This window comes from Piliocolobus tephrosceles, chromosome 3 (genome assembly GCF_002776525.5).
Source record: "Piliocolobus tephrosceles isolate RC106 chromosome 3, ASM277652v3, whole genome shotgun sequence".
Classification (NCBI taxonomy): domain Eukaryota; kingdom Metazoa; phylum Chordata; class Mammalia; order Primates; family Cercopithecidae; genus Piliocolobus; species Piliocolobus tephrosceles.
Window position 1 is genome coordinate 3,672,739 of NC_045436.1, and position 16,628 is coordinate 3,689,366.

General features: G+C 45.6%; 1 protein-coding gene across 6 annotated transcripts in view; it reads right to left on the reverse strand.

Moving 5' to 3' along the window:
* FAM149A (family with sequence similarity 149 member A) overlaps nt 1–16,628 on the reverse strand; it is a 67,723-nt gene that overhangs the window by 23,707 nt on the left and 27,388 nt on the right. The window contains exons 1-3 of one of the 6 annotated variants that reach the window (XM_026456070.2): nt 9,378–9,622; nt 5,061–5,171; nt 4,623–4,755 (exon numbers count right to left, since the gene is read on the reverse strand). Coding sequence is in view for 1 of the 6 variants with exons in the window: in XM_031935289.1 (XP_031791149.1) it covers nt 4,623–4,734; nt 5,061–5,171 (223 nt within the window). In the remaining 5 variants the exon portion in view is untranslated. Of the gene's footprint in view, nt 1–4,622; nt 4,756–5,060; nt 5,172–9,377; nt 9,623–9,739; nt 10,146–16,628 lie in introns of those variants that run through there. The other 5 variants (XM_023221019.2, XM_023221020.2, XM_026456072.1 and 2 more) reach the window with 5 other exon arrangements.

Genomic DNA, 16,628 nt, shown 5'->3' on the forward strand with positions numbered 1-16,628 from the left:
ACGCTTTGAAGCCAGGCAGAGATCCACTTCCATTTCCATTGTGTCCATTGTGTAAGTAAAGAGGAAACAAATGGGAAACCCCCAGTCCAAATTTCCAAAGAGCACCCCCTTAGGGTGCCTCCTAGCCAATTTAAAAACCTTACAGCTCGAACAAGACCTTAGGAGGAAGCAGTTAATTTTCCTTTCCACTGTGGCGTGATCGACCTCAGCAATTTCTGCCAGCGGCTAGGCAAGTGGTCCGAAATTAATTACGTACAAGGCTTTTGGGCCTTAAGCTCTCGTCCCTATACTCCTCCTTCTCTCCACCCCCTCCCTTCCTGCCCAGACTCCTCCTTCCTCCTCCTTATCTACTAGTAATCCACTCGGTCCCATGCCTCCTTCGGGGCCCCCAACTGGCTGTCTTGAGTCCCCTATCTCTGCCCACACCCTCCTACAGTGTTAGCACCTTAGCGAGAGGTGGCTGGGGCGGAGGGGGTAGTCAGAGTACATGTCCCTTTTTTATTGGCCGATCTTTCCAAAATTGAGAAGCGTTTAGGTGATTTCTCAGCTAATCCTACCATATACATAAAGGAATTTAGACACCTTTGTCAGGTCTATGACTTAACTTGGCATGACCTCCAGGTTATCCTAACCTCTACCCTAAACTGACTGAGGTTCTAACCCAGTATACCTGGTTAGATCCGGCCTCCCCCACAGGGGCCACCATTTTGGCATCTTATTTCATTTCTCAATTAGCTCCTGACATTCGTAAAAAAAAAAAAAAAAAAAAAAAAACTTCAAAAGGTAGAGGATGGTCCTCAGACACCAATACAAGACCTAGTTAAATTAGCCTTTAAGGTCTATAACTCCAGAGAGGAGACGGCAAGCTTGCCTTGAACAGAAGGTTCAGCTCCTAGCAGCGGCTTTACAGCCCAGTCGTAACCCCAGGCCAGAGAGCACACACCCCACAGACTCCAAGGCTGCAAAAAGAGCCTGCTATAAGTGCGGCAAGGCAGGACACTATGCCAACAGGTGTCCACAGGGTCCCCGAGCCCCAACGCAGCCTTGCTATAAGTGCAAGGCATCAGGACATTAGGCCAGTGAATGTCCTAACCTTCGTCCACCAGCAACCCCCTGCCCTGCTTGCCAGCAGGGAGGACATTGGAAGTCTGATTGCCCCACCCTGAGAACAGGTGCTGCGTCTCCACGTGACCCCCTTTCCCAGGATCCTGGGAGCTCCTTCCAGCTCCTACATCTGGACGACGACAACTGAAGGTGCCGAGACTCGGGGACCCCCATCACCCTCGCTGAGCCACGGGTAACTCTCCTGGTAGTGGGTAAGACAATTAATTTTTTAATCAACAGCGAGGCTACCTATTCTGTTTTGCCGTCCTTCTCTGGACCTAGCCTTCCATCCAATATCTCTGTAGTAGGAGTAAGCGGAAAGCCATCCACTCCACGAAAAACTCCACTTCTTAATTGCTGCCTGGCCAACAACTACTTTGCGCAGTTGTTCCTCATTCCCAGCTAAAAAGGGCCCCTACCGAAAGCAATCAGTGGAAATCAGTTTGGCTTTCCCCCACTCGCCTCAAACTTACTAAATTTTCTTAACTATCTCATACTCCCCAACCTTGCCAGGACCTTCCTTCTGGGTTTTGCCCATATTCCAACAAATGCTTCCATTCCTCATTCCTATACTAATACGGTGCCTTATTTTATTCTTCATCCATACGTCCAAATACCAACCATGGGCTCCGACCTTGGCGACGCCCCTTAACAGCAGGAAGTAGCCAGACAGACCACGGCGCCCCTTTATCACTATTATCAATAAAAGGTTGGACTGTTTGGACGAACGGAGGCAGGATGGTGCACTTCCGGGTTCTTCACCACCAACTCTTCCCATGTGTGCGAGAATGCAGCTGACGCCCGGGAAGGTGCAGATTAATCAGGCATGCACCAGGTGATGTCAATCCGAGGAGACCAAGATTTACCTGGTGGCACCTGCGGAGCGGCCCCCCTTCCCCGACGTGCCCGTGCCCCGCCTATTGCCCTTCCACTCCTAGAAAAGTCCTCCCAGCAGATCCGCCGGGGGTGGGCTTTCTCAGCCCCCACTCTTGTCGGGACTGTATTAGAAACTCCGCCCCCCCACCCCCAGCTCCGGTCCCTGAAGCTAGATGACCAAAGAATAAATTTGCAGTTTTGCTTTTAGCCTTGCCTACTCGCTGGTTCTTTTGTGCCCACTCTGGTGGTCTTAGAAAAACAAATCACGTATGTCCGCACACACACAGACACGCCCACATCCGTATGTCTGCGCACACACAGACACGCCCACATCCGTATGTCCGCGCACACACAGACACGCCCACATCCGTATGTCTGCGCACACACAGACACGCCCACATCCGTATGTCTGCACACAGACACGCCCACATCCGTATGTCTGCACACACACAGACACGCCCACATCCGATCCGTATGTCTGCACAGACACGCCCACATCCGTATGTCTGCGCAGACACACCCACATCTGTGTATCTGCGCACACGCCCACATCTGTATGTCTGCACAGACACGCAGCCATATGTCCCTCACAGAGCTGTGCCTGACACACCTAAGCACACCTGCAAAATACAAGATTTTTTTTTATTCTGGTGATACCACAGAAAAGAAAATTACTTTTGTAGAAAAGGCCATTAACATCCTTCAATGAATGAACTGGAAAAATTTTTTAAAACTCCTTAGTTATCCTAAGAAGTGTGGTTATTAGTGTGAGGCCCGAGTATTAATTTTTCCTCTGGCCTTAAGAGATTCTTACACTTGGCTGCAGTGAATCAGAGATGAGAAAACCTCTCAGCCTTCCTAGATGGTCTCATTTGGGAGGCAACCCTCCTGGACCTCTCAGAGCCAAGGCAGGATCCCCGCCACATGGTTTTCTAGGAGCACCAGAATTTCCACAGTTTCCAGGGCAAAGTGTGTATTCAATTACACATACGTGTCCCCAGATGGTCAGTCCAGGTTGATTTTCATAGAATGCTATTTGTTATTTTCTGCATTAGCTCCTCTCTCAAATTGATAATAAACCAGATTCTCAGATTACAGGGGAGTTGAATTATTTCTTTTAAAATACAAAGAAAAGGAAAACTAATAATAATATTTATCTCCCAGGAGGAGAGTGGGTGGCTGGGGCATGGGAGAGGGCTCACTTTCATTTCTCTATCTTTTGCATTCCGTTGCTTTTGCAAATATTTCCCATCAAAAAGTAAATATATTTTTAAAACTTAAAATGAAAAGCAATTATAGGGTCTGGAGTATTTTTAATTTTATAAATGGCAGTTATACAGATTTCCCTGGTAATTCCATTAAATGTTATACTAAAAGAATCCTAGAACTTGGACAGAGTAAAAGAGTGGTGCTCAGCCTTCTACCAAGGAAGGCGGGCTTGAGCGGTGGCGGTGAGTGGGCGTAAGGCTGAAGAAGGAGGCAGCTGCCTCTAAGTAAGGGAGTTGCCTGCGTGAAAAGTCCTCCTAGCAGTGCTGAGCTGAGTCCCTTCCAGACTCCCTCCGCTGCCCGTTCCCCTGAGAATCTCGGCTGTACAGCTGCGGACTGAAGCGGATTCACGTGTGCGGTGGGAGTGGGGAACCGCTTTTAAAGAAAGCAAAGAGGCCAGGTGCAGTGGCTCACACCTGTAATCCCAACACCTTGGGAGTCCGAGGCGGGCGGATCACGAGGTCAGGAGTTCGAAACCAGCCTGGCCAACATGGTGAAACACCATCTCTACTAAAAATACAAAAATTAGCCGGGCATGGTGGTGCGCACCTGTAATCCCAGCTACAGGGGAGGCTGAGACAGGAGAATTGCCTGGACCTCGTAGGCGGAGGTTGCAGTGAGCCGAGATCGCGCCACTGCACTTCAGCTTGGGGGACAGAGCGAGACTCTGTCTTAAAAAAGAGAGAGAGAGAGAGAAAGAGAAAGAAAAAAAAAACACCAGCATAAATGAGGTAAAACAGAACACCCAAGGTGCTGTAGCCAGGTGGGCCTCACAAAAGGAAGGCTGTGTCCCAGGATCCTCAGAGACCCCTGGAGGGAGGAGGAGGGGGGAGACTGTGGAGCCAGCGAGTTCCTGAGCAAGCTGGAGCAGTGGAAGCAGAGCTCACCCCGCCAGAATCCCAGGCTCACACAGGCAAAAGCATTTCAGAGGCAACAACAGCTCCCCCAGGGATAGGAGGTGAAGGTGAAATATCCGACTGGGAACACTGGCTGGGAGTTCTCTAATCACAGTGGGCTGTCACAGCTTTCACTTTTCCAACATTTTCTTCCTCTTCAAGTCCTGAATTTCCGGCCACGGATACCACCAAGAAGTCACCGGGAGCACACACCGGAGAGCCGGCTGCAGGGTGGAAACGAGAACACTGCGGGCAGCTGAGATGGGACCAGGAGGTCATGAGGGAATTTCACTTTTCTCCACAGTGCATGATCTATTATTTTCACATGTAACATGTGCATGCTTTTACATGTATGTACATGTATGTATGCAACAGGTCATGCTTTTATAATTGGTTAAAAAAATTTTTTTTGAATATAAGGAAGCAATTCTTCACTATACACTGTAATTACAAGATTATCCAAAATATTCTGAGACATACGTCATCTCTCCAGGAATAAATGGAGCCCCTCTCCGTGGACGAGCCGGTGGTAGAGCTCTGTGTGGCCAACCCAGACCAAGAGGTGTGGGCTCCCGTGGGTGTGCGGCTTCCGCTGGAGGACAAGGATGATTCGCTGCGGGAATGAACATGGGCAAAAAAATCACATTTGCTGGAAGGGCTTGAACGGCTAAGTGGCTTCACTTCTCTGAGCCTGCTTCCTCTTTCACTAAATAAATTTATTAATTTATTAATGAATTAATTTATTAATTTTATTAATTTCACAGTGTACTATTACAGTGTGATGTTTACACTGGGTTAAAAATAAAACTGCATCTTACTTTTAGAAATTCATGGCCAGTCACTAATTTCCTTTCTCACATTTGTTACAGGCATTTTGTGATTTTGTGATCTGAAACAATGAACAAGGTGAATTCTTACCAGGTATATTTATCAATGGCTTTCTGCACATTTCTTGTAAAATGTGTAGGTAAAGGATCTTTACTTCTCACAGTAAAACTGTGCCTTCTAGGTCCTTCTGACAGTCCTCTTCTGGAAATAAAATAAAACATGAAAAGTCTCCCTAATGTAATAATATAGTTTTATTCATTAAGACTTTTAAAATTTCCTTTTTGCATAAAGTTGCTCCCCCTTCTTCTGCCACATCCCTGCAAACTCACCTGTGCATAAGCGGCATGCGCGCGCGCACACACACACACACACACACACACACACACCCCACATCCTCAAGAAACTGAGACTTAGGACCTTATCATTTTTAGTTTTCTTAAAATCAAGGTTGTCATTAACCTACATGCACCTTTATGTGAACTGAAGACAACATCAACTTTTTGTGACTTAGCCAGAGAAGTAAAAGTTGCCCCAAACAGTTGGCACTATTTCAGGGATGTCAGGTCCCAGCTGTCCCTGGACCAGGCCCCTTATACTTACAAAACCCAACCAGCCCTCCAGTAAAAAAATCATTAATCTCATATTAAGAAGCATCAAATTCTTTAGACTCACTTAGAAGCCACACAGACATCTAACTCGCTTTAATTTACCATTGCTGTTTGTGGGTATACTGAGTTTTCAAGAGTTAGAAAACATTAAAATTTAATGAAGAACTAAAACAGAAGAAATATCTAGATGTTAAATAAACTATTAAGCCTAACTGGTGTAGCACAGTTCCTGTTAATCATTGAAATGTCCTTTCTATGAACCACTTAAAACATTTACTTCCTCTATAGTCAAAATATCTTCCTGATGTTTAATCATCAACAACTTCTGTTTTTCAATAGAAATCTTATTTTTCTTTATAAATAAAATACATCTTAACGTAAGATACGGTAGCGAATTAGGAAAAACTTCAACTTTCAATATTTCTAATAAGGACACCACTCTAGCATGCATTTTTTAAAAGTTTGCTTTTGCTTCCAATTATAAGGCTACCTAATTGACCTTAGCTCACTGCAACCTCTGCCTCAGCCTCCCAAAGTGCTGGGATTACAGGCGTGAGCCACCATACCCAGCCAACAAAGGGAATTTTTAAAACAAATTAATTACCATGTACAGATTAGCAAGAACATCTACCTTCCATAGACATGTCTCATGCAAGAGAGAATAATACAATTATACGATTTTTTTTTTTTTTTTTTGAGATGGAGTCTTGCTCTGTCACCCAGGCTGGAGTACAGTGGCGCAGTCTCAGCTCACTGCAAGCTCCGCCTCCCGGGTTCACGCCATTCTCCTGCCTCAGCCTCCCGAGTAGCTGGGACTACAGGCACCCGCCACCTCGTCTGGCTAGTTTTTTGGTTTTTTTTTTTTTTGTATTTTTTAGTAGAGACAGGGTTTCACTGTGTTAGCCAGGATGGTCTCCATCTCCTGACCTCGTGATCCGCCCGCCTCAGCCTCCCGAAGTACTGGGATTACAGGCGTGAGCCACTGTGCTCGGCCGAATTATATGATTTTCTTTTTTCTTCTCTTTGTTGCTTATGTATCTTACGGACAACCAGGTAACTCCGAGGATAAAGGTGTTAAAGAAAGGGCCCCAGAGAAAAGAATGAAGGACATGTTCTAGGCTGACAAACTGCTTTACCTTTAGCTCTCTTCAGTTGCTTTCAAGCCATTATTTCTTGACTCAATAACTTTTTAGGTAAATATACAAATACTAATGACAGAAAATAACAACTAAAAATTACATCAAATAGATTTGTTTTGAACACTAAAAAAAACATACTGGTATATGAGTTAATATATGACTGAGAAATAATTTTAAAACCCAGCATAATGAATTAACTAAAACATTGCTCTTTTATGATACATATCTACAGAATAATAATAGGGGGTTCAAATTTGCTCTGCCACTGAGGCTTCAAGCAAGTTACTTCTCCTCTCCTGAATTCAGTGTCCACATCTATAGATAAAGTATATGAAGTGTCTAATCAGTGCTAGATAAATCAGGTTTACCTGCTTACTGCTATTATTATGTTATTATTATTATTTGATACAGGGTCTTGCTCTGCTCCACAGGCTAGAGTGTAGTGGCAGGATCACAGCTCACCGTAATCTCGACCTCTGGGCCTCAAGCTATCCTCCCACCTTCAGCCTCCCTAGTAGCTAGGACCACAGGTGTCTACCATCATGCATGGCTAACTTTTTAATGTTTTGTAGAGATGGGGTCTCACTATATTGCCCAGGCTGGTCTTGAACTCTTGGGCTCAAGTGGTCCTCCTGCCTTGGCCTCTAAAACTGCTGGGACTACAGGCATGAGCCACCGCACCTGTCCTCTCACTGCTATTATCATCATCACATGCTACTCTATGAAGATGCTGTGTTCTTGTTTCTTTGGACCTCCCATAGCATTTTGTATGATATAGATCTTTTCACATTTTAACCTTTTGTTGTGACCTTGACACCTTATTCATCTTTTAATCTAAGCACCTGAAATAACACTCATCACACAAAAAAATGCCCTCTGTTGAAAGAATCAACAAAGATGAAATTAGCAACTCAAATGCAGAACTCATTTCACTATAGAATTACTCTGAATGTTTATGCCTGAAACATAGGATTACAGTGACCTGACATGAAAATATTCCCCAAATTCCAGACATTATTGCATAATGTTTTACTCATTAAAAAGTCACAGCTCTTCTTGGAGCAGCTGATGTTCCCCCAAACAGTTTTCACCTCCAAATGGAGCGTCTGCTCTGCTCAAGACCACCTGTCCTGCTTCTAGCTCCTCCTCCGCCTTTTGTGCAACTTCAAAGCCAAATTCAGAAAGGGACGTATGCAAGTTTGTTTCAATGAATAATTTCTTCCTCTAGGAAATTCACTCTCTTTCAGGGGAAAAGGTCGAAGGTCTTTTCAAATTAAGAAGAAAATTATTTACAAAACAGAGGAACTCATGTCTCTTCACATCACACCATATCCTTTCCAGGACCAGGCTTCCCACTGTCTTGGATGCAGAGCTGAGGCCAGGAGGTCTTGGGATGCAGGGCAGAAGGAAATGGGAAGCTGGGTAACAGTCACACCAATTAGTATGAATTAGATGCCTTAAAACTCCTCTACTCGACGCCATTTATCCTTTTTTCTTCTCTGCCCTTCCCCTCCGTATCTCCTTTTGAGCAATTTCTTGAGCTTCAGAGTTCAGTGTAGTAACATACAAACTTGACCACACAATTCACAAAAAAAAGTAGGTGAACAGGAATTTAAGTCCATAATTCAATGATTGCCCAAGAGCACAAAGAAGATAGGGAAGGGGTTTCTCCAAGGACCCAGGCCACTGACCGGCCTGTCTCTCCGGGACCGCAAGTTACTAACATCATGAATTAACAGCAGAGACTAAAAAATCCCTTTCTTTTCTTTTACTTATTTTTTTTTTTTTCTTTAACATCTTGTTTTGGTTCTTTGGTTTCTCTGTTCTCTAACCAAGGATTGTACTGGTCCTTCATGCATAACATTGAACCTTTAATCCCCTATAACTATGGACTATTATATACGCTACCCAGTCTAAGAAAGTGTACACAACTTACAGGATGCATCCTACAAGTGTTTTAAAACTTGAATGTGGTGGCATGCCTGTGAAGCTTCTATACACACACACGCAAGTTCTACACTAGTTCCTGTCCATACTGTTTAAATAGAGCAAGGCTGATGATTTGCGGACAGGTCTTCGTAGGGTGGACTGAAGTGCAGTCACTACACTAGACTGTGCTCATTTGCTGGTGCATGGAGCTAAGGGTGAGTTCCAATCTCCATGACTCAGTTCCAGCTGTCAGGGAAATAACCACCTGGAGTTACTTTCGTAGGTTGCTTCCTGACAGCCCACAAACCTCTGCCACACTGCTTTGTAGAAACTCTAATATCAGTGACAGCAGCTTTCAAAATTGTCTATTCCTAGTTGACAGGACTGTCTGACATAAGCACTGTACTCTGAACAGGTTAAAATGCGGCCGGGTTTTCAGGACGGGGTGGCACACAGGGGCACTCCAGGGTGGCCATGGGAAGCCGCTGCTCAACATGGAACGCTCACACCACCCTGACCCAAGACCAGCAAGTCCCCGGAGCGACCGCGGTGACGGCGGAGTCCCTTCGGCGGGGAGCACTTCTCTGCGTGAGCCATGCCCGGGGCAGGCCTGACGCTTCCCGAGCGCCGGCAGGGAAGCCCGGGCCAGACGCAGCCGGCCCGAGGGCAGAGAACACCGCGCACATCGCCCGCAGAGCGGCCAGGCGAGCCCCGCTGCCGGACAGACTCACCCGATCACGATCAGCCCCGGGCCTGTGCTCGCGGCCCCCGCGCCAGGCTCCGGCACGGCCAGGCAGCGGCACCGCGCGCGGGCCCCACGCGGACAGCCGGTCACGCGACCCCGCCACCGCCGCAACCCCGGGGCCGGGGCTCCCTGCTCGCCCAAGCCCGCGCCCGCCGCGCCGCTGGCCCAGCTCAGGCGGCCCGGGCGCGCCCGGGGTCCGCGAGGCTCGCGCGCCCCTTCCCTCTCCAGATCCTCCGCCCAGCCCGCGCTGGCGCCGCCTCCCCTCGCGCCTCCTCCCTGCGCTGCGCCCTCGCCCGCCCGCTAATCCCGGCCGCGCCTGCCCATCCCGGCTCCCGGCCCCACGCCGACCTCCACGAAAGCGCGCCCTGCCCGCTCCCTGCCGGGCCGGGTCACTCCTCCGCGCACGGCACTGCCTCCCTACTCCTCCCGGGTCTCTGCGGCCGGGGGCTGTGCAGACTGCTGCTGGCTGCCCTTCCCTCTCCAAATCGGATTTTAATTCACCAGAAGAATGCAGAAAACCACTGGCCCATCTCGCCTATCCCCGCCCCATCAAAGGGTGCGGACGCTGGGCTGGGGTGGGGAGTGGGCAAATGAGGCTGAAGAGCTGAGGCCCCGGATCTAGGCCATGCGAGAACCATTACTCCATCCACAGGAACGCTAGATCTAAGCACGCACAATAAGGCGTGGACCCTGCCACGTCCGTCCCGCCGGCTCACACAACCCGGTGCATTTCCTGCACACCCAGAGCACGCCTGCCGCTTGCGTTAACATGTGCTCGTTGCAGTGTTGGAGGCCCAGAATTACACCAGGAGCAGAGCAGCCGGACTCTCTCCCGTGAGCTGGTGAAACTGCTAAGCCGTCATTTTCACATGCTAAGGGAAGTAGGGATGGGGACCGTGGAGGTGAACTACATTTTCCAACCTGAGTGTCAGAGGGTGGCCACTGCCCGACAGGGATTTTAGTAATGACAATTAGTGCACTGGGTGCCGCCGGTACAACACTCATCCTCGTCCTGCCACAGCCAGTCTCTTTTGAGAGCTGAGGCCATCTAAGTTTCAACAGGTACAAACGATTTCTCCTGCCCAGTATCCTGCATTTACAGAGGTAAACCACGTCTTTCCGAGTTTTTAGTAAAAAGCCCAGTTTATTTCTGATGGACCACCCTAGCACGGTGACAAGAAATCACTACTAATAACAAAAACATTAGTCTGGCCAGGGTGGCTCACGCCTGTAATCCCAGCACTTTGGAAGGCTGAGGTGGGTGGATCACTTGAGATCAGGAGTTCAAGACCAGCCTGGCCAACATGGTGAAACCCGTCTCTACCAAAAATACAAAAATTAGCTGGGTGTGGTGGTGCGTGCCTGTAGTCCCAGCTACTCAGGAGGCCGAGGCAGGAGAATCACTTCAACCTGGAGATCGTCCCACTGCACTCCAGGCTGGGTGACAGAGGGAGCCTCTGTCTCAAAAAAACAAACAAAAACAAAACAGTAATCCATTGTTGAACTAAGGACACTGGGATCCTCCCCACTTTTGTAAAAGTGGTAAGTGGTTATAAATTATAAAATTAATGACATTTTAAATCCTGATACATGTATATTTGTATATATGTGATATGTGCATATGTGTATCCATATCTATCAGGAAAACTGACGGTATCTTAAGTCCACACAGACCTGCTGGTATTATTTATATTGCCAGGGGCGGGAGGATGGACATGCCAGGGAAACAAAAGAAAGGAGCCTGGTGTGATGGCTCCCACCTGTAACCGCAGCGTTTTGAGAGGCCAAAATGGGAGGATCACTAGAGCCCAGGAGTTCAAGACCAGCCTGGGCAAGAGAGCATGACTGTCTCAAAAAAAAAAAAAAAAGAAAGTAAAAATCGAACACAAAGTCATTTAAGATCCAAACATATGCTAGCTGCTTTTACTTTTATATATTTTACATATATTCTTACATATATTATTTTACATGTATTATTTAACACCCATAGTAGGCAGACACTATTACAATTTTGTTGATAAAAATACTGATGACAGAGACCTTAAGTAACATGTTCGAGGTCACACAGCTAGGATGCGTGTGAATGTGTCCCAGATATGTCACCCCGTAACAAACAACCCCCAAACGTAGATTAAATCAACAGTCATGTTGTTATGCTCGTAATCCACAGAATTCAGGAATTCCGGCAGGTTGAGCGTTTCTTCTGCTCCATGTGGGGTCACTCAGTGGCATACAGGTGGAGGGTGGTCTGGTCTGGAGGCTCTAAGAAGGCTTCGCTCACGTGCCTACACCATGCAGTGGGTGGTGGCTGGAAGCCTGGGCTCAGTTGAGCCCTCTCTCATGCAGCCTCAACACTTCTCCGAGTGGTCCCTTCAGTGAGGTCGTCAGAATTTCTACATGGTGGCTTAGGGTTCCAAGAAAGCAAGGCAGAAGCTGTCAGCTCTATTCAAGGCTGCAACTGGCAGTGTCACCTCCACTGTACTCCATAATCAAAGCAGTCCCAGAATGAAAGAGTTGGAAAATAGACCCTTTTGAAAAGTGAACACTTTTCAAAAGAAGACATACATGTGGCCAACAATCATATAAAACGAAGTTCAACATCACTTATCATTAGAGAAACGCAAACCAAAGCCACAGTGAGATACCATCTCACATTAGTTAGAATGGCTATTCTTAAAAATAACAGGTGCTGGCAAGTTGGATCAGAACTACTTCACTGGTTCTCCTGGATCTCCAACTTGGCCATTCACCTTGAAGGCCTTGTGACTTGTCAGCCTCCATAATCAATGAGTTAAGTCCTTGTAATAAATCTCTTTATACAGATATATATAAATATAGATGTAGACATGTATCTCCTATTGCTTCTGTTTCTCTGGAGAACCTAATACAATGTTACCTGTACTTAGTTCATATGATTTTCCATCTTTGATTATTTGAACCCTAATTGAGAATTGAAAAGTATATAACTATTTATATCTTATTGTTTAAGTGTTTTACATTTTAATGCCAGGGGTCCTGGGATCAGTAATTATAGTCATTAAATGGGAAACCTCAATTCCTAAAATAATAGGATCTGCCTTAGCCTACTTTGGCAAATTCATTAGGATAAAATAAAATGGTATAGGCCGGGCACAGTGGCTCAGCATTTTGGGACGCCAAAGTGGGAGGATCTCTTGAGCTCAGGAGTTCAAGACAAGCCTGGGCAACATAATGAGACTTTGTTTCTACAAAAAATAAAAATAAAAATAAAAATAAGCTGGGTGTGTTCACACGAATCTGTAGTCCCAGCTACTTGGAAGGCTGAAGTAGGAGGATCGCTTAGAGCCCAGGAGATGGAGGCTGCAGTAAGCTGTGATTAAACCACTATAGTCCAGCCTGGGTGACAAAGCAAGACACTGTCTCAAAAAATAAAAACAAAAAGTGGTATATGTGATTATGTGATCACCCTCTGAAAATTAATTAGTAATATAAGATATAAAATTATTCCAAAAATTGTAAGTAACATGTAACTCCTCTAAAAATTGACCTGATTTCACATGCTAGCTCTGTCTTGCCCTCGCCATGCTGATAACTTAATGCTTTGAGCAGAAATTAGCTAAAACAAGGCTAATATTAGTCTTTCTTGTAGAGTTGTGCGAATTAGAGACAAATTTCGGAAAGTGCATATAGATACGTAACAAACTGTAAATCCTTTTTTCAGCATTTAAAGCATTGAGTTAAAGTGGTTTTTTTAAGTTAGAGTATGAACCAGCTCATTTTAATATCATGCACTATGACATACAAAAGTTACATATAATCTTTGACATTTATCCAGTATGAGCAGTCCTGGCTTCACATGGGTATCATGTAAACGGAAACTTGTACATATCAGAACTGTGTCCCTGCTTTGCAAATACATACATGTACAGACAACTATGTCATCTCTCTATCCCACAGAGCTGTCTCCAGTAGCAATGAGCATCTCCAGTGCCTAGATCTTAGTCCCTCACACTGTCCTAGTCCATTTGGGCTGCTATCACAAAATACCATAGACTGGGTGATTTATCAACAATAGAAATGTATTAGGTTGATGCAAAAGTAACTGCGGTTTTTGCCATGACCTGTTTCCCACAGTCTGAAGGCTGGGAAGTCCCAGAACAAGGTGGCAGCAGAGTCAGTGTCTGGTGCCGGCTCCATGCTTCCTAGATGGTGCCTTGCAGCTGTGTCTTCACATGACCGCAAGGTGAAGCAGCCCCCAGGGCCTCTTTTATAAGGGCACAAATCCCGTTCAGGAGGGCTTTGCAATCATGACCTAATCGCCTCCTAGAGGCCCCAGCTTTAGTACCAGTTCATTGGAGATACATTTCAACCTAGGAATTTTGGGGGAGACACACATTCAGACCACAGCGAATACTGTTCCCCAACAGAGGGACCAGGGCTCCTTGGAGAAGTGGCCGATCTGGGGGCTGAGGCAGGAAAATATGAAATGGACCTGCAGCATCCTGTCCTGCCAGACGGTAGGAAAGTACTCAAAAAACAAAAACAAAAACAACAGAAGAATGAGAGCATGTCACAGGAGCCAACCTGAAAGAGCCCCAAATGGCTAAAGCTGGAACAACCTGAGTAACAAAATAAATCGTGTGCTATCAGATTATAACTGAAGCACAAAATACATTTCCATGAGCCCATATTGATAGAAATAAACAAATAAATAAATAAATGGGGAGAAGAGGTGAATTTCCCGCAGAACAACTTTCCCCAGTGGTGTGTGTCTCCCCTTCCAGGAGGCTGGTGTCATACCTTCTTCTCCCAACTGGAGTGGCGCTTGACTCCAAGAGTGCAGTATGGAAATGGGGGGTGACTTCCCAGGGGAGCAACCTGACAAACACTCCCGGAGTCAGGTGGTCAAGGCTGGCACGGCCTGTGATGCGTCATGTTGACACGCGCCCTTGCGATGAGGCGATGAGAACGGCACTTCCCTTATGTGGCCTTCCTCCCCAAACCCATACCCCAGTCTCACCATGATAAAAACACAAGGCGAACCCCACTGGAGCGGCCTTCTACAAAACACACGACCAGTACTCCCCTAAACTGTCGTGGTCATCAAAACAAGAAAGTCTGAGAAACTATCTCGGACCAGAGGACGCTGAGGAGACGTGACAACTCCGTGTAATGCCAAGTGGACCCTGGAGGAGAGGAACGGCACGGGGAAAACTGGTGGTGACGGTTACTACTAGTTTAGTGGACTCTGCTTGAAGGAGATGACCCTCCATCATGTGGGTGGACCTCATCCAATCTCTGCAATCCTCTGCTTCACTATCTGCAAATTCACCTATTTGCTAAAATATAATTGTAACCCCTAAAATAATGTCACCTCTGCAGATTTTGGACTTACCAAGCCTCCACAATCACGTAAGCCAATTTTTAGAAAATCTCTCTCCCTCTTCACACATGCAAACACACACACACACACACACACTCTCACCAACTCATCCTGTCTGATCTGCGTCTCTGAAAAACCCTGAAGAGTACTCTGGTGAAATGAGAATAAATGTGGAGTTTAGTTAACGGTAATAGATTGATACTGGTTCATTAGTTGTGGCATGTGTACCAGAATAATAGGGAGCTGCTTTTCTGTCAATCTAAAACGCTCTAAAATAAAAACTGTTTTAAAAATGCTTGCATTAACCTCCTCTATACATTTAAATATATGTTACAAGTTAGTAACTTCCTTCAGAGAAGACTAATAAAACAATATCACGTTTTATTATTTTAATGGGAAGAGTGTAAAAATCTTAGAAAGTGCTAGGTAAACTATGAAGTCCACAGCTTATATAAAATTATAGAAAAATATAGATTAATGTTTAAAAATTACCTAAGTGGTGATATTTATAAGTACATTGTTTTAAATGAGTCCAGGAAATTGCAATGAATAAATATGATATTAAATGATAACAGAATTTTTCTTTTATGAGAATGTTCCAGGAATAGCCTATGTAAACCAAGCTGCGGCTGTAGATGGGGACTGAAAGGCTGCACACAGTATTGGAACGTCGGCATGCAATATTGCAGAAAGCCAGCATAGATGGGGACTGAAAGGCTGCACGCAGTATTGAAATGTCGGCATGCAATATTGCCAGAAAGCCAGCAGAGGGCAACATCTCCCCCCTTTCATCACTATAAAAAAAAAAAAAAAAAAAAAAAAAAAAAAAAATCCTTGCCCAGATTTTAATACTTTGTGTTTTTTTGTTTGTTTTTTGTTTTTGTTTTTGCTTTTCTTTCAAGATTTAGGGTTTGCTGAATTTTCATTCCAGAACAGAGGAGGAATCCTGTTTAAATCAGAAGTCGCCATTTCTGTGAACAGGAGCTGGTGCACGCAGCCAACAGAAAGCGCCATGATGTGAAGGAGCACGAGGCATAGGGGATGCTTTTGCTCTGACAAGCACTTAGGCCAGAGACCAATGCACCTCACTCGCAAACCTCACAACCACCACATGAGCAAAACCTTCAGCCACCTGAAAGGTGGCTACCCTTTTATACAGAAAAAAAAAAACAAAAAAAACCAAGAGGGTCAGCAACATCCGGTAGGTAAACTCCCAAGGGTACACGGCTTTATCCAGATCAGTCCAGTCTGGCTTTAGAAGTTTAGCTTTCAAAGATTCATTTCAAATCCAATTTGCTGATTTCTGTTAAAGTTCCTTTCATTATTGGTCTATTTTAAACCAACAAATACGTTCTACCATAGTATCCAACTAACATTTCTTGAATATGTACCACATGCCCGGCCCTGTTTTAAGCACTTGAGAGACAGAAGGAGCGATCGATCGATTGATCAGTGTATTTGAGCTTCACAATCATTCTCTGAAGGGGGCACTGCTGTTAGTGCCATTCTGCCAGTGAGAAAACTCGGGCACAGAGAAGTGGACGGAAAGGCAGAGCCACCTTCTTAGGCTGTGGCAGCCTGGTTTGTTGAGCACCCCACCTCCAGCCCTGCAGGGCACACCCCCACAGCTCTCTACAAATCATAGGGAGATGCTAAAGCTCCGATACATGGCAAAGACAACCAGGACTTTTTAAAATTGCTATGAATGTTGTATCTGAAAGAGAAGATGAAAAATACTTAGACTTTTAATATGAAGAGTGTAAAAAGCATAGAAAGTCCTACGCAATCAATGAGGTCCACAAGCTTAGAGAAAATTATAGAAGAATATAGAATTAGTACATTATTCAAAATGAAATACCTAAGTTCTGAAACCCA